This window comes from Diceros bicornis, chromosome 4, assembly GCF_020826845.1.
Source record: "Diceros bicornis minor isolate mBicDic1 chromosome 4, mDicBic1.mat.cur, whole genome shotgun sequence".
Lineage (NCBI taxonomy): Eukaryota > Metazoa > Chordata > Mammalia > Perissodactyla > Rhinocerotidae > Diceros > Diceros bicornis.
In genome coordinates, this window is record NC_080743.1 from 47,621,099 (window position 1) to 47,639,460 (window position 18,362).

The following is an 18,362-nucleotide window of genomic DNA, read 5'->3' on the forward strand; positions in this document are numbered from 1 at the left end:
TAATCTTAGTAATATGTGTCTTATCTCTTTCCTTATCAGTCTGGATAGAGGCTTATTGATCTTCTCAAAGAACTAACATTTGGTTTCACTGATTTTTTCCTATTGTTTTCTTGTTTTTTATTTTATTGATTTCTTCTTTGACCTTCATTATTTCCTTTCCTTCCTTATTTTGAGTTTACTTTGCTCTTTTTATAGTTTCTTAAGGTGGAAGCTGAAATCATTGATTTGAGACCATTGTTCTCTTCTAAGGCATTCTCTTCCCAGGCATTTAGTGGTATAAATTTCCCTTTAAGTATTGCTTTAGTTCCTATCCCAAATTTTTATGTGTTATGTTTTAATTTTCATTTAATTGAAAATACTTTTTAATTTTCCCTTTGAATTCCTTTTCAATCCATGGGTTATCTAGAGTGTGTTATTTAGTTTCTAAATATTTGAAGTATTCCTGATAACTTTTTTTTTTTTTTTTTTTTTTTTGTGAGGAGATCAGCCCTGAGCTAACATCCGCCAATTCTCCTCTTTTTTTGCTGAGGAAGACGGCCCTGGGCTAACATCTGTGCCTATCTTCCTCCACTTTATATGGGACGCCGCCACAGCATGGCTTACCAAGCAGTGCGTCGGTGCGCGCCCGGGATCCGAACCAGCGAACCCCGGGCCGCCGCAGCGGAGCGCGCGCACTTAACCGCTTGCGCCACCGGGCCGGCCCCTTCCTGATAACTTTTTATTATTGATTTCTAATTTAATTCCATTTTGATCCAAGATCATACTTTGTATGACTTGAATCCTTTTATAAAAGAACGTGTATTATATTGTTTTGGGGTAGAATGTTCTATAAATGTCAGTTATGAAATGTTGTTGGATAGTGTTGTTTAAATCTTCTCTATCTTTAATGATTTTCTATATACTTGTCTATCAAATATTGAGAGAGGGGCATTGAAATTTCCAACTATAATAGTGGATTTGTCAATTTCTTCTTGAAGTTCTATCAGTGTGTGTTTCATTTAATTTGAAGCGCTGTTATTAGGTGCATAAACTTTTAGAATTGCTATGTCTTCTTGATAGATTGACTCCTTTATCATTTTGAAATAATCCTTTTTAACCCTGGTAATATTCTTTGAAGTCTATTTTGTCTTATGTTAATATAGTTACTCCTGTTTTCTTTTAATTCATGTTAGTATAGTATATCATTTTACATCTTTTTAACTTTTAACCTATTTGTGCCTTCATGTTTAAAGTAGGTTTGTTATAGGTAGCATGTAATTGAGTTTGTTTTTTGCCTCCACTCTAACAGTCTCTGCCTTTTAATCGGTGTGTTTGTAACATGTCTCAGTTTTCTGAGTAACAAATTTTCTCAAATTTAACAGTTTAAAACAATGTAAATTTATAATCTCACAGTTTCCGTGGGTCAGAGTCTGGTGCTTCCTAACTGGGTTCTCTGCTCAGGAGCTCACAATGCTGACATCAAGGTGCCAGTAGGCTGCATCCTCATCTGGAAACTTGATTTTGAGAAGATCCACTTCCAAGCTCCCTCAAGTTGTTTGCAGAATTCAGTTCCTAGCAGCTGTATGACTGAGGTTCTCTTTTTCTTGTTCTTGGTGAGGACCTAGAGGCCAATCCCACGTCCTTGCCATGTAGCCTTCTCATCAATATGACAGTTTGCTACTTCAAGACCATCAGGGGAGCATCTGATGCAGCTTTGAATCTCTCTGATTTTTTCTGTGTCTAATTTCTAGATCTTTTTTTGAAAAGGCCTACCCACAATCATGGGAGGGGATTATACAGGAAGTGCATATCAGTAGTCAGGAATCTTGGGGTGTCTCTGAGGTTCTGCCTACCACAGACTATTTAAATTAATGTGATTATTGATGTGGTTGGATTTAAATCTACCATCTTGCTATTAGTTTTCTATTTGTCCCATCTGTTTTTTTCTTACCTTTTCCCCTCTTTTTCTGACGTCTTTTGGAGTAAGCACGTTTTATAATTCCATTTTATCTAATTTGTTGATATATTAGCTATAATTCTTTGTTGTTTTATTTTAATAGTTGCTTTAAGAATTACATCTTTATTCATCTTTCACTTAATCTTAGTCTACCTTCAGGTGATATTATATAGAGTATAAGAACCTTATAACAGCATACTCCCATTTCTGCCCTCTTGGCCTTTGTGCTATTGTTGTCATATAATTTACTTCTTCATATATTATTAACCTTATAATATTATTTTTCCTTTAAACATTCAATTATCATTTAAAAAAATTTAAATAATGATATAAAAATCTTTTATTACCCATATACTTACCATTTCCAGTGCTCTTCATTCTTTTGTGTATATCTGGATTTCCATTTGGTATCATTTTCCTTCTGCTTATAGTGCAGATCTGTTGGTGATAAATTCTTTCAGATAGTGACTGTGCATGTCCATGAAAGTCTATATTTTCCCTCCATTTTTGAAAAATATTTTGGCTGACAAGAATTCTGTGTTGATAGTTTTTTTTTTCTTTCAATACTTGAAAGATGATGGTCCACTGCCTTCTGGCTTGAATTGATTTTTCCAATAAGAAATATGCTGTCATTCTTATCTTTGCTCTTCTCTGCATTATGTATCCTTTTCTATGGCTGCTTTTAAGATTTTTCTCTTTATTACTGGTTTTAAACAATTCAATTATGATGTGTCCTGGTTTGGTTATCTTCATATTTCTTATGCTTGGGGTTCACTGGGCTTTTTGGATCTGTAGGTTTATAGTTTTAATCATGTGTGTATGTTTTTTGGTCATTATATCTTCATGTATTTTTTTTCTGTACCCCCTGCCTTCAGGCGTCCAATTGCATATACATTTGGGATCTTGAGTTGTTTCACAAATCAATCATCTACTGTTCATTTTTTTTTCCAGTCTTTTTTTCTCTGTGTATTTTATTTAGAACAGTTTGTACTGCTGTCTTAAACTTTACTACTCTTTTTCTCTGCTATGTCTTGTCTGTTGTCAACCCATTTTAGTGTATTTTTCATCACAAACGTTGTTTTCATCTTTAGAGGTTCAATTTGGGCCTTTTATATCTCCACATCCCTACATGCTTAATCTTTCCTCTAACGACTTGAATATATGGAAATTAGTTACAATACTCTTTTTTTCCAAATTTATTTATTGAGGAATAATTAACAAATATAATTGTATATATTAAAAGTGTACAATGTGAGGATTTGATATACATATACATTGTGGAATAATTACCAAGATCAAGATAATGAATACATCCATCATCTAACATAGTTAACTCTTTTTTCTCCTATAGTGAGAATGCTTAACATCTACTCTTAGCAACTTTCAAGTATACAGTACTATATTATTAACTATAGTCACCATGCTGTACATTAGATTGTCAGCACTTATTCTTCTTCTAAGTGAAAGTTTGTACCCTTTGACCTACATATCCTCATTTCCTTCTACCCCCAGCTCTTGGCAGCCACCATTTTATTCTCTGTTTCTATGAAATCAGCAGTTTTTTTTTCTTTTTAGATTCTATAAGTGATACCATACAATATTTGTCTTTTATCTGGCTTATTTCACTTAGCATAATGCCCTCCAGGTTCATCTATACTGTTGCAAAAGGCAGGGTTTTTTTCCTATTTTATGGCTGAATAATATTCCTCTTACATGTATATACCACATCTTCTTTATCTGTTCATCTGTTGATGAACACTTAGGTGCTTCCATATCTTGGCTATCATGAATAATGCTGCCATGAGCATGGGAATGCCGATATCTCTTTGAGATACTGATTTCATTTCCTTTAGATATATACCGAGGAGCAGGATTACTGGATGACCTGGTAGTTCCATTTTAATTTTTTGAGAAACAGCCATACTGTTTTCCATAATGGCTGTACCAATTTACATTTCCACCAGCAGTATAAAAGGATTCCCTTTCCTCTATCCTCACCAACATTTTTTTTCTCTTGTCTTTTGGATAATAGCCATTCTTACAGATGTGAGGTGGCATCTCATTGTAGTTTTGATTTGCATTTCCCTAATGAGTAGTGATGTTGAGCTCCTTTTCATGTACCTATTCACTATCTGTATGTCGTCTTTGGAAAAATGTCTATTCAGGTCATTTTCCCATTTTTTAATTGGATTATTTGCTTTCATGCTATTGAGCTGTATGAGTTCTTTACATATATTGGATATTAACCCCTTATCAGATAGATGTTTTGCAAAGATTTTCTCCCACTCTGTAGGTTGTCTTTTTAGTTTAATGATTGCGGCTTTTTTTTTTTTTTTTTTGCTTTGCTGAAGCTTTTAATTTGATGTGGTCCCATGTATTTATTTTAGCTTTTGTTGCCTGTGCTTTTGGAGTCATAACTAAAGGATTATTGCCAAGACTCATGTCAAGGGGCTTTTCCCTTATGTGTTCCTCTAGGAATTTTATGATTTCAGGTCTTACTTTTAAGTTTTTTTTTTTTTTTTTAATAATTTTATTTATTTATTTATTCTCCCAAAGCCCTAGTAGATAGTTGTATGTCATAGCTGCACCTCCTTCTAGTTGCTGTATGTGGGACGTGGCCTCAGCATGGCCGGAGAAGCGGTGCTTCGGCGTGTGCCCGGGGACCGAACCCAGGCCACCAGCAGCGGAGCACGCGCACTTAACCGCTAAGCCACGGGGCCGGCCCCTTACTTTTAAGTTTTAATCTATTCCAAATTAATTTTTGTGACTGGTGTAATATAGAGATCTACTTTCATTTCTTTGTATGTGGCTATCTCGTTTTCCCAACACCATTTATTGAAGAGACTATCCCTTCTCTGAGGGGTCCTTGGTACCCTTGTCAAAGCTTAGTTGACCGTATATGTGTGGGTTTATTTCTGGGCTTTCTATTCGGTTCCACTGGTCTATGTGCCTGTTTTTATGCCAGTACCATATTGTTTTGATTACTATATTTTTGTAATATAGTTTGAAATCAGGAAGTGATTTCAAGTGATGCATCTAGCTTTGTTCTTCTTTCTCAAGACTGCTTTAGCTACTCAGGTCTTTGGTGGTTCCATGAAATTTTAATAGAGATTGCATTGAATCTGTAGATTGCTTTGGGTAGTGTGAACACTTTAACAGTATTATTTCTTCCAATTCATGAACATGGGATATGTTTCCTTTTATTTGTGACTTCCTCAATTTCTTTAATCAACGTCATATAGTTTTCAGTGTATAGGTCTTTCACCTCCTTGGTTAAATTTATTCCTAAGTATTTTATTGTTTTTGATGCTACTTTAAATGGTATTATTTAATTTCTCTTTCAGATAGTTCATTGTTAGTGTATAGAAACACAACTGACTTTTATATGTTGATTTGTGTCATACAACAACTTTACTAAATTCTGCAACTTTGCTAAATTCATTTATTAGTTCTAACAGTTTTTTGGTGGAGTCTTTAGTGTTTTCTATATATAAGATCATAAGATCATCCACAAACAGAGATAATTTTCCTTCTTCTTTTACAATTTGGATGCCTTCATTTCTTTCTCTTGCCTAATTGCTCTGACTAGGACTTCCAGTACCATGTTGAATTGAAGTGGTAATAGTGGGCATCCAGGTCTTATTCCTGATCTTAGACGAAAGGCTTTTAACTTTTCACCATTGAGTATGATGTTAGCTGTGGGCTTGTTGTATGTGGCCTTTATTATGCTGAGGTACATTCCTTCTATACCTAATTTGTTGAGAATTTGTATAATGAAATGTTGTTGAATTTTATTTAATGCTCTTTCTGCCATTATTGAGATGATCATATAATTTTTATCCTTCATTTTGTTAATGTGGCGTATCACATTGATTGATTTGTGGATGTTGAACTATCCTTGCACCCCAGGGATAAATCCCATTTGGTCATGGTGTATGATCCTTTTGATGTGCTCTTGAGTTTGGTTTGCTAGTATTTTGTTGATGATTTTTGCATCTATGTTCATCAAGGATATTCTCCTGTAATTTTCTTCTCTTATAGTGTCCTTAGCTTAGGTTGGTTTGGCTTCATTATCAGGGTAATGTTGGCCTCATAAAATGAATTTGGAAGTGTCCTTTCCTCTTCAATTATTTGGGAAGGGTTTGAGAGGGATTGGTATTAATTCTTCTTTAAATATTTCGTAGAATTCACCAGTGAAGCTATCTGATCCTGGGCTTTTATTGTTGGGATATTTTTGATTACTGATTCAATCTCCTTACTTGTTATTGATCTGTTCAGATTTTCTATTACTACATGAGTCAATGTTGGTAGCTTGTATGTTTTTAGGATCTTATCAATTTCTTCTAGGTTATCTAATTTGTTGGTGTTTGTTTGTAGTAGTCTCTTATGATCCTTTGTATTTCTGTTGTCAGTTGTAATGTCTCCTCTTTCATTTCTGATTTTATTTGGGTAATCTCTCTTTTTTTCTTGATGAGACTAGCTAAGAGTTTGTCAATTTTGTTTATGTTTCAAAAAATCAACTCTTAGTTTCATTGATTTCTATTGTCTTTCTAGTCTCTATTTCATATATTTATGCTCTAATCTTTATTATTTTCTTCCTTCTGCTAACTTTGGGCTTAGTTCATCTTTTTCTATTTCCTTAAGATATAATTGTAGGTGTCTATTTGATATCTTTCTTTTTTCTTAATGTAGGCATTTGTCACTGTAAATTTTCCTCTTAGAACTGTTTTGCTATATCCCAGAAGTTTTGTTATGCTGTGTTTCTATTTTCATTTGTTTAAAGATAGCTTTTCATTTCTTCTTTGACCCATTGGTAGTTCATCAGTGTGTTATTTAATTTCACATACTTGTGAATTTTCCAGTTTTCCTCCTATTATTGATTTCTAGTTTCATACCATTGTTTTTGGAAAAAATTCTTCATATGATTTTAATCTTCTTAAATTAATTAAGACTTGTTTGTGACGTAACATATGATCTACTCTGGAGAATGTTCCACGTGTGCTTGAGAAGAATGTGTATTCTGCTGCTTTTGGATGGAATGTTGTGTATATTTCTGTTAGTCTGTGCAGCCTAAAGCGTAGTTCAAGTCCATTATTTCCATAATGATTTTTCTGTCTAGATGATCTAACCATTGTTGAAAGTAGGGTATTTAAGTCCCCTATTATTATTGCATTGCTATTTATTTCTGCCTTCAGCTCTGTTAATTATTGTTTAAATATATTTAGGTGCTTTGATATTGGATGTGGATATCTTTACAATTGTTATATCCTCTTGTTGAATTGACCCTTTTATCATTATATAATGACCTTTTTTGTCTCTTGTTACAGCTTTTAGTCTACTTTGTCTGGTATAGTTATAGTTACCCTTATCTTCTTTGAGTTTCCATATACGTGGAATATCTTTTTCCACCCTTTTGCTTTTGGCCTATGAGTGCCCTTAAGTCTTAAGTGAATCTCTTGTAGGCAGCATATCATTGGGTCTTGTTTTTTTATCCATTCAGCCACTCTATGTCTTTTAATTGGAGAATTTAAACCATTTACATTTAGAATAATTATTGATATGTAAGGACTTACTATTTTGTTAATTGTTTTCTGATTATTTTGTAGTTGTTTTTTTTCCCTTTCTTCCTCTCTTGACATCTTTCTTTGTGAATTGGTGATTTTTTTGTACTGGTATGCTTTTATTCTTTCCTCTTTATCATTTGTGTTTCTATTATAGGTTTTTCTTTGTGATTACCATGAGGCTTATATAAAACACCTCGTATTTATAACAGTCTATTTTAAGCTGTTAACTTCATTCACATTAAAAAGTTCTACACATTTACTTTCATCCCCCATTTTATGTTGTCGGTGCCCCAATTTACATCTTTTAATATTATGTATTCATGACCAAAATATTGTAGCTATGGTTATTTTTAACAATTCTGTCTTTTAACTTACATGCTAGAGTTCAATATGATTTACATATTCTTCAGCTCCAGAATTTCTGTTTGGTTCTTTTTTATGATTTTTATCTCTTCATTGAACTTCTCATTTTGTTCATGCATTGTTTTCCTGAGTTCATTGAGTTGTCTGTCTATGTTCCCTTGAATCTCATTGAGCTTCCTTAAAATAATTATTTTGAATTGTTTTTCAGGTAACTCACAAATTTTCATTTCTTTGGGATCAGTTACTGGAAAATTATTGTGTTCCTTTAGTGGTGTCATGTTTTTTTTTGTGTGTGTGAGGAGATCAGCTCTGTGCTAACATCTGCCAATGCTCTTCTTTTTTTGCTGAGGAAGACTGGCCCTGGGCTAACATCCATGCCCATCTTCCTCCACTTTATATGGGACACCACCACAGCATGGCTTGCCAAGCAGTGTGTCAGTGCACACCCGGGATGCGAACCAGCGAACCCCGGGCCACCACAGCGGAGCACGTGCACTTAACCGCTTGCATGGTGGTGTCATGTTTTGATGTCCTTTGTCTACTAATGTTATTATTTGTACCATTTCCATGGCAGTCTCAATTAATTAATTTTCTTTTCATTATGAATTGTATTCTCCTGTTTCTTTGCATGCCCAATAATTTTTTTATTGAATGCCACGTATTATGGACTATACCTTCTTGGGTGCCAGATATTGTTACATTCCTATAAATACTCTTCAGCTTTGTTCTTTGACTCAGTTATGTTACTTGCAAAAAGTTGATCTTTTGTGTCTTGCTTTTAAGCTTTGTTAGGCAGAATCAGAACAGCATTTAGTCTAAGGCAAATTTTTCCCCACAATTTAGGCAAAATACTTCTAGGTATACTACCTGGTATCCCATGACTTAGGAGATTTTCCACTGTTGCTGGTTGGAAAAAGCACTATGCCTATCCTTGTGTGAGTCCCAGTTCTCTTTAATCCTTTCAGGTATTTCTTTCCTCAGCCTCAACTGGTTCCCTCACATGCATGAGTTTATCACTTCTCAGCTGAATACTCAAAGAAATCCTCTGCAGATCTCCAGAATTCTTTCTCTGTGCAGTTCTCTCCTTTCCAATACTCTTTTCTGTGGACTCTAGGTGCCTTGGGTTTCATGGACTCCCAGGTCCATCTCTTCAATTTGAGGACATTTCTGGTCTCTGCCTTGGTACCCCTCCCTGCACCATAGGCCAAAAACTTTCTCCAGGCAGTAAGCTATAGTTCTCTTGTTTGTTTTCTATCTCTCTGGGATCATTTTCCTTTGTTTCCTAATGTCCAATGTGTGTAGAACCATTGTTTCATATATTTTGCCCTGTTTATAGTTATTTTAGGTGGGAGAGTAAATCTGGGCCAGAAGTGAAAGTTAAGTCTGCCTGGACTATTTTAACAATATGAGATCATATGCATGAGAGCCTCTTTGAAAAGAAAATCATTACCCAACTCTATGATATTTTTTTTTTTTAAGCATTTGTAGGGCTTTTGTCTGCTTCCTTCCTTCCTTCCTTCCTTCCTTCCTTCCTTCCTTCCTTCCTTCCTTCCTTCCCTCCCTCCCTCCCTCCCTCCTTCCTTCCTTCCTTTCTTTCCTTTTCCCCCAAAGCCCCAGTAGATAGTTGTATGTCATAGCTGCACATCCTTCTAGTTGCTGTATGTGGGACATGGCCTCAGCATGGCCGGAGAAGCGGTGCATCGGTGCACGTCCGGGATCCGAACCCGGGACGCCAGCAGTGGAGCGCGTGCACTTAACCTCCAAGCCACGGGGCCGGCCCAACGCTATGATAATTTTTTTTTTTTTTTTTTGTGAGGAGATCAGCCCTGTGCTAACATCCGCCAATCCTCCTCTTTTTTTTTTTTTTTTTTTTGCTGAGGAAGACGGCCCCGGGCTAACATCTGTGCCCATCTTCCTCCACTTTATATGGGACGCCGCCACAGCATGGCCTGCCAAGCAGTGCGTCGGTGCGCGCCCGGGATCCGAACCAGCGAACCCCGGGCCGCCGCAGCGGAGCGCGTGCACTTAACCGGTTGCGCCACCGGGCCGGCCCCGCTATGATATTTTTTTATAGTTCTTCTGGTAATAGGCCAAGTATATGTCAGTTATCTATTATGTGTATATGTATTTCCCAGGGTTATGTATATAAATCTGCTAGAAACAGTTCCTGAATCAATACTTTATACAATAGAGGCACTACTTTCATTTGAAACCAACATCTAACATTCATGCTGTTACTATACTCTTGTCTTAACAACTTGCCTGAAATCGTGTGAAACAGGTTAAGTTTGGCATCCTCTTACTGCACAGTAACTCATATTCCCAAGATTTGGGGGCCCCTGGAATGGCTATTTCTGGTATATAGCCCAGATTCTGCCTTGACCTCTCCTTCCCCCTGTCCAGGGAGATTCACCTGTACCAGGCCTCAATTTTTCATTAACTTTCATTAACAATAAAGACTAGGATAAGTGAAGACTAAGGGGGTTGTCAATATAATAATATCTATGATTTATCGAGCATCGACCGTGTACCAGATGTTCTATATATTTCCTCTAATTCTCTTAAAACCATGATCCATGAGGAAGGCCTTGGGGAATCAGGGATGGCTCTGCAGAAGCAGAGCTTTCTCATTTAAGTCATGAAGGATGAGTAGGAGTTAGGTGAGGTGAAGCATGGAGTAGGGGATCAGGCAGATGTTCAAGACAGAGAGAATGGCACGCGAAAAGACTTGGAGGCAAGAGAGGTTGTGACTAATTTGAGGAACTCAGTTCAGTTTGGCTAAAGAAAGAAAGTGGAAAAAGTGGGGAATATAGGGGGAGGGGTGGGAGATGGTGAAAGATGAAACTAGAGAGATAAAATAGATTGTGAGAGACTTTGTAAATGATACTAAAGAGTTTGGACTTTTTTCTGAGGGCAATGGGAAATTCTTATTAAACTTTTGGCATATTACTTTTGTTGCACTGAAGCAAATGGGTTGAAAGGGGTAAAATTGAGTTATAGCTATGGAGATGGAGCAAAGTGTATGTTGGTTCCAAAAATTGAATAATTATTCATTTATGTGCTCCCTCAGCCATTTATGCATTCAGCAAATATAATGACTGCCTACTACGTACTAGGCATTGTGACTAAATGTTTGTTAAAAAATAAATTTTGAATTATTGTAAATTAGCTATCATTTATTGAGCACTTATTATATGCCAGACACTGTGTTAATTGCTTTACATAAACACTGATATTACCTTTAAATAGGTGAAGAGACTGAAGAGAGTTCTAGCATGCCAATGTCATACAGCTAGGAAATGACAGAGCCAGAGTTTAATCTCAGATCCATTTGACATCCTGTCAGATTTGGCCATTTACTTAAATGACTGTTATTTCACACATGTTATTTCACACATTTTATTTGTTATTTTTTAAATCCAAAGAAAAAATAATAAAATATTTTGAACTACTTAAAATTTTTTAAAATTTTAATTAGCAACATATATGCCAATTGCCCTGGATTTCCATAAAGAAGTGGCCTTTGCTTTGTAAATGAGCAATAATTTTATGTATTTCTAAACAAGCATTTAGGTAAAATTTGGGGCACTCAGGCCCAAATAAATTTTCATTCTCAAGACTTAGATGATGTTAGGGGTTTTTTTTTGTTTTGTTTTTCTCCTTATACATATATCCTTTGTTAATATTAATACTATGAAGTAATATGTTAATATGTTAATATTAATATTATGAAATATTAACAAAGGATATATTTAAAAGGGTAATTTTATTTTGAAATAGGAGAGAGGAAAATTCATGCTGCAATAATGTCAGAGTTTCCAGAGGAAGATGTTGAGAAATTGTTTGTCTAAACACATTTTATTTGGGGTTCAGTATGAATTTTCAATAGATGTTTTTCAGATAAGAAAGCAGTAATTCAAACGCAATTATATAAACAAGAAGATCAGAGAGGAATTATCCTGAAGGGTATAAAATGAACAAGAGCTTTTAGTCTGGGTCATTACAGCTTCAGCTCACCAATGCAAAGTAAGGTAGGTGTCTGCACTGAGAAGGCTTTGTGAAATGAAATGTTCTTATTCTAATTTTTTTTCATTTTCACGATTTTAGCACTTATTAAAAAATGGCAAATGCTGAATGATAATTTGCTTCGATAGGTTCTAAAAATTTTAATTATTGCTCCAAAATTGTTCAGTGGTAAGTGAAGGTAAGTGAACTACATACATAAGGATAAGAAAAAATTCCATTGACTTAAAGGAAGAGGAACGACTGGTCAATTTCCCAATAAAGGTTGATTGATATTCATGGCTTTGTCTTCCTATTTACATTTCTGTTTAAATATTTTTATCAATTGAATAATCTGTGTATTAAATCCTGTCAATTACTAATGATTATCTTTGATGATAATATAATTCTGGGAAAACTTAGTAAATTCAGTTTTCAGTACCTGCAGGGGTAATTTACTCTGTATTATTTTAGTTATTTAGTAGCTAAACCCCTTTGGCTAGTGTTCAATGCGCACACTTGCGTTATAGTACATTTTGCTCTCTAGAAAAATATGTTGCTTTAGTGAAGTTCCTGGATTGTTCACAGTGTAGGCAATTGATTCTTTTCATAGTATAGAAAGGGATTTGGAGAGAAAAGATTGGCGAAGGAAATGAGAAGAGCAGAGAGAAATGTGTTTATTAAGAATGAAGGCAGTCAGGACTGCTTGGTGGCATAGTGTTAAGTTTGGCGCGCTCCACTTCGGCAGCCTGAGGTTCACAGGTTTGGGCGTGGATCTACACCACTCATCAAGCTATGCTGTGACAGCAACCCACACACAAAATAGAGGAAGATGGGCACAGATGTTAGCTCAGGGCCACTCTTCCTCGAGCAAAAAGAGGAAAATTGGCAACAGGTGTTAGCTCAGGGCCAGTCTTCCTCACATACACACACAAATGCAATAAAAAAAAAATGAAGGCAGTGAGAGCAAAAAGAAGAGAGAAAAGGTGGGATAAGGGGCAAAGGAAAGAAGATAGAAGAGAAAAGGTGGGATAAGGGGCAAAGGAAAGAAGATACCTTGGAATAAGGAAAAACGTTTGACGTGTAGACATATATGATCATACCACTGAAAAAGGCATTTCTCGTTATTTAGGGCCTGAAATCATGCCTTCTGTGTTTAGGTGCTCAACAAATCATTTATGACAATTTTAAAAGAGGCAATTAAGTTGCAGAGATGAGAATCCAAGTGATAATAAAGAAGAAATTGTGGCAGATCATATAGGAAGGTATTTACTAACGCTGATTTATCTAGTGTTAGATAGTTACATAGTCTTCTGTAGTGTTCCAAGTGCTTCACATGTATTGTTTTATTCTTTTTTATGATTATGGGAAGGAGCATATGGAAAAATGAAGGCACAAAGATATTAAATTAAATCAATTACACACAATTGCAATGAAATATGGAAGTAGAATTCTAGCTCACTAACTCTTAGACCAGGAATCTGACACTAATTTATCACATAGAATCACAGACCCTTTGTGCTGAAAAGACCTTCCTGATCATCTTCTAGTTCTAAGCCTTCCTTTTGTAGATGAGGAAATTGACGCCCAGAAAGATTCTGTGTATGAAGTTTTACTATTTGCAATAAAGGAGAAAGAATAATTCTTACTTTCTTTATATACACAAAGTTATAGAGCTACTGTGGCTGATAATTCAGCACTTTTAATTTTTTCTTTTGTTAGAGTCTTATATTTATAAAAGGAACTTTGAAAAAACATAGAGTGTCCATAATGAATATGACAAAAATGGGTAATAATGAATATGACAAAAATGGGTAATAATGAATATGACAAAAATGGGTAAAAATTCCAAAACAATTTTTCATCCTACAATTTAAAAAAGGGTCAGATGTACTTGTCTCTTTCTGTTTTACAGTTGGGGAAATTGGGCCCAGACTGATTAAATATTTTAGCCAATTTCTCATAGATCCATGAGATCTTGAAATAGAATTCTGTTCTTTAACTCCAGGACCAATATTCTTACCACTAGGTCACCACACACCTATTTTATATAGAGTCATAGAGCTAAAAGTTAAAATATGTGAAGTTAATTACTTCCCATGGCAAAAACCCAATAGCTGCCTGGCTAGACAGGCAAGAACCATATGATCATGATGGGTGAGTATTTCATATCATTTACTCAGTTGCTGTTTTTAAGATCGTGCAGAGGATCCTATAAGCCTGTAATGAAACTAATGAAACCAACTCTATACCATAGAGGGAGCTCACATTTGTGAAGCACTTGAGAAAATCAGCCTCTGTGAGCAAGGAATTCTTGTATTTTCCCTCCCTCATTGAAATACCAAAAAATGTCAAAGGAATGCTTGACTATGCCACATTTTATTTAAAAGAGTTCACCAGAAAACCCTTCTTAATGGGTTAGTTCACTTCCTTGTCTGTACAGAAGAAATCTTTAATAATTGTGGGTCTCAGAGTCATAATTTGGACTCTCAGAGCACTTAGAACAATATGTATTTTTATTATTAGTGTTCATACTATCTCCTCCATTAGACTCTCAGCCTTTGAGGTCCAGGACCATAGCTTATCCATTTTGTACCTCTTGGTGCCTGGTTCAAATGCTCAATATATGTTTACCTAATTTATCTGTTATAGTTTATTCTCATTTTAGGAATAGGAGACTGGTTGGAATGACTACTAATCTCTGGAAGCTGACATTTAAAATAAATCTCTGGTAGCTTGTTGAATGTGGTTTTCACTTTTCTTATAAGTTGATTGAAGACAAAGTTCTGATTAATTGAGGCTAAGTCTATGAAATTTTAGTTAATGGAGGTTTTAATGTATGCAGTTTAAAGATGCTGATGGGATATAATTGATAGATTTGAGAAAATCGATACATTTTTGATGATTGAATAAAAATGTTTAGTGAATTATAATTTATTTAATAGAACAAGCAAACAAGTTTGAGTTCAAAGATAACAATACTACTCCGTTAAGAGGTATATTTTCTTTTCTGACAACGATACTTGAGATGGAAAAAATCCAAATATGCCTAGCTAACTGTACAATATTTGTTAAGACCAAAAAATCTTAATCTTTGAAGTGATCAACTTACATCCAAAAGTCTGAACCTTGATTACTCTGTCTCAGTAGCAGAACTCAAATAGTTATGTCATAACATTATCCAGCTCATTACAATGTCCAATTGATATTGAATAAACTCTCCATCAGACAGGCTCTATTGAGATATATGTTCTCCTTCTGCCTGAGGCACAGTGGACCCTCTGTTGTCTTCCACGCAGCCAAAACTTATTTTACTTTCCTGGCTAACCCACACTGGATCTGTCATCTTTGATTATATTACACTCATTGTGTCAACCCATATTTTTTGCCTCTGTAATCTTTTTAAGATAATGAGTTCCAAACATCTTCTGAATAAAATAATTTTTTATTTGTCAACTCTACTTCTTTCAATCTTAAAGGAAAATCTCAAGGGTGGAGAAGATGGGTTTCTAGATTTCTGGGTTAGCCCCTTAGCACCAGTGGTAATTTTAGTTGACCTTTTCTGGATTTTCTCTAGCTTCATCTTGTCTTCCTTACAGGCAACGGGTAGAATTACATGCAAGATTATTTGCATTGAGATAGTACGAAAGTTTGATTATGCATTTTCTTCATTTCTTTGCCCTTTCTGATTACAACCAGTTTGTTGGCCTTTTAAGCTATTGAACCAGAGTTTTTGGAAAACTACAGTTCTGGGAAAGCCCTTACTGAAGACTAACTGTTAACTTACTTCTTATAATCAGAGAGGCAGGTATTTGGATTGCTTCCATTGAGTGAATTATTTTGCCCTTAGTTGACACATGTGTCTCTGCCACTTTTCTGTTGTGGTGCTTCAGGCTTGCCATTTCACTGCCCAGTGGAGTTAAGTGACATTTGCAAGCGGCACTAAGTGAGCTTCTGCACTATGGGGTATGTGGATCATAGTCATATCTAAGTGTATAAAGAAAGGTTATTGAGAGTGTTAACTATGTAAAAACACCTAATACAGGGCCTAGGACAAAGTAGGCATTCAATAAATATATATGTGTGTGTGTATATATTTTAGCTCTTTCCAAATGTCCCTTCTGATTGTCCTAGAGGATACATGTAATAGATTCTTTAATTTTATCTTTGATTTAGCATGACTGCTATCTTCCTGATGTCCATGCTTTTTGGCCTTGCATGCGGGCAAGCAATGTCTTTTTGTATTCCAACTGAGTATACAATGCATGTCGAAAGGAAAGAGTGTGCTTATTGCCTCACCATCAACACCACCATCTGTGCTGGATACTGTATGACACGGGTATGTGTTCATCTCACATCTTTTAGCTGTAAATTAGATAAACCTAGACTCAGTCCATTTTTCCAGAAAGGAAATGAGATAAATCACAACCTCATTTCCCAAATATAGCTGTTGTTGGCTCCTTAGAGGTAGAGTGCACAAGTTACAATATTGTATAGATCTACTCAGCACAATGGGTACAGAAAATTTTATGACAGTTTTACTCCAAAATTTATTTAAACCTTATCTTGTTCCCATGGTCAAGGATAAAAGAAAGAGGAGTGTTACTTTTGTCTCTGTGGGATTCAGTGTGGATGTGTTGAGTTGGTATTGGAGAATGGGACTAAGGAATCCTTCTCATGTCCTATTTGTGACAAAGGAATATAAGTGAATTAATTTTTATCTGTTTCTTTTATCTATATATTTCCTAAAGTCCTATCACATTGTGCTCCTTTTTCTGTTCTTTCTTCAGGATATCAATGGCAAGCTGTTTCTTCCCAAATATGCTCTGTCCCAGGATGTTTGTACATACAGAGACTTCATGTACAAGACTGTAGAAATACCAGGATGCCCACACCATGTTACTCCTTATTTCTCCTACCCTGTAGCTGTAAGCTGTAAGTGTGGCAAGTGCAATACTGACTATAGCGACTGTATACATGAGGCCATCAAGACAAACTACTGCACCAAACCTCAGAAGTCCTATGTGGTGGAATTTTCTGTCTAACTTCAATAGCGATGTAATTTGCAATTCGGTTAAGTGTGTTTACCTGGAATAAAACTAATAAAATATAAATATATTTCACAAGACCTTACGTACATTTTGAGTATTATTTTACCTATACTCATACCCATACATGCATTAGAGAGAGCTTAGTGGCTTTAGAAGAAAAGGTGAGTGAAAGAGCTCATATGAAGGATGGTTTTCACATGAATGGTTTCCACAGATAAAATGGAGAATAGGAGCATGAAATACTAATGAAAGTCCCCCTTGGGCAGACTCTCTTAACAGAGGTCCATGAGGATTTTCTTGACATAGAAAATGAATGTGGCAATGCTACAGAGTTATAAGAAAAGGGTAATGTGATCAGAAGCTGAAGGAATACATGCCATCAAGATACTGGAGACACCTCCTTCCAAAGGCTGGAAGCAGGACTGGAGGGGAGGTGGAGAGTAAGGAATATGTGAAATCTGCAGTATAGTACTTTATCCTCATCATTCAAATGCACAGGATAAAACTGCACCCAAACTCAGTAAACAGTATATTCTTCTCTAAGAACTATTCTCTTTAATCTAATTACTCTGGTGGGCCAACTGACTTATGAAAGTTATACCCCAAAAGCCTAGAAAAGAGGCCACGGTCATTTTACATGGGGGAGCCTAAATCCTTTGTAGTCTTTCAAGTAATAGGAGACACTTTCCAGCATTTATACCCAAAGCATCTTGTGCTGTTTTGGCTTTTGAGGTCATGAAAAACTAGTATGATTATGAAAAATTTTAGGGATGGGAGAGAGTGCTAAGGGATTTAATAGAGTAGAATCATCCTAAATTCTAATCTAAACCTTCATCAATATTGAAACACTGTTTTCCAGTAAATGTGCTTGGTAAGCAGCTGTTTATTTTTCTTTTCCTTCCTTAGGTACTATTTCATGAGAGTTTGGTTTCAATAGATGCGTGAAGTGAGATAGACCTAGTGCCTTGCAAACTTGACCTCAAAAAGACAATTAATCCTGTATTTGTCCATTTGTCTCTATCCACTCTGCTACCACCAGGGTGAAAATCAATTGTCAGCAGGGCCAGCTGGCTTTGCTGTATCCCACAGTCACTGGTTGTATTCAACTGGGCATCTTGTAAATGCCTGCATGCTGACAGTGCCTGGGGGGATGGTGAGGTGGTGTAGATGAGTTAGTATCAAGCCCATGCTCTGCCAATGGAGAAGGAACAATTGTACATTTATAGCCACATTATTTTTACCTTAATATCTGAAGTTGTTATTAGCACAATCTCTAAATATTAATCTGAGGCTTTGGGTTCTCATATCACTTGATAATATGGACACTGAAAGCTGCGGGATTATAACATCCCCTCTGAAAACTGTAATCAAATATAGATCTTTGAATAATGAGTAAAAAGTCTAATGTTCAGACTTAACTGGTACTAAACACATATGACTTTCATG

The 18,362-nt window shown here is 35.7% G+C and overlaps 1 protein-coding gene and 1 long non-coding RNA gene across 2 annotated transcripts in view; one reads left to right on the top strand and one right to left on the bottom strand.

Annotated features, from left to right (window-relative positions):
• Window positions 1–18,362, bottom strand: part of LOC131404331 (uncharacterized) — a 201,845-nt gene that overhangs the window by 30,026 nt on the left and 153,457 nt on the right. The gene's annotated exons all lie outside the window — the stretch shown is intronic.
• On the top strand, window positions 16,043–16,950 carry TSHB (thyroid stimulating hormone subunit beta). The gene is made up of 2 exons (XM_058538877.1): window positions 16,043–16,204; window positions 16,656–16,950. Exons 1-2 carry the CDS (start codon window positions 16,043–16,045, stop codon window positions 16,908–16,910), a joined length of 417 nt encoding a protein of 138 aa, XP_058394860.1. The 3' UTR covers window positions 16,911–16,950.

Bases quoted from the DNA above. Each gene is read 5' to 3' on its own strand.
- TSHB (XM_058538877.1), top strand. From the start codon at position 16,043: ATGACTGCTATCTTCCTGATGTCCATGCTTTTTGGCCTTGCATGCGGG. The intron at 16,205-16,655 runs GTATGTGTTCAT...TTCTTTCTTCAG, and splicing joins CTGGATACTGTATGACACGG to GATATCAATGGCAAGCTGTT.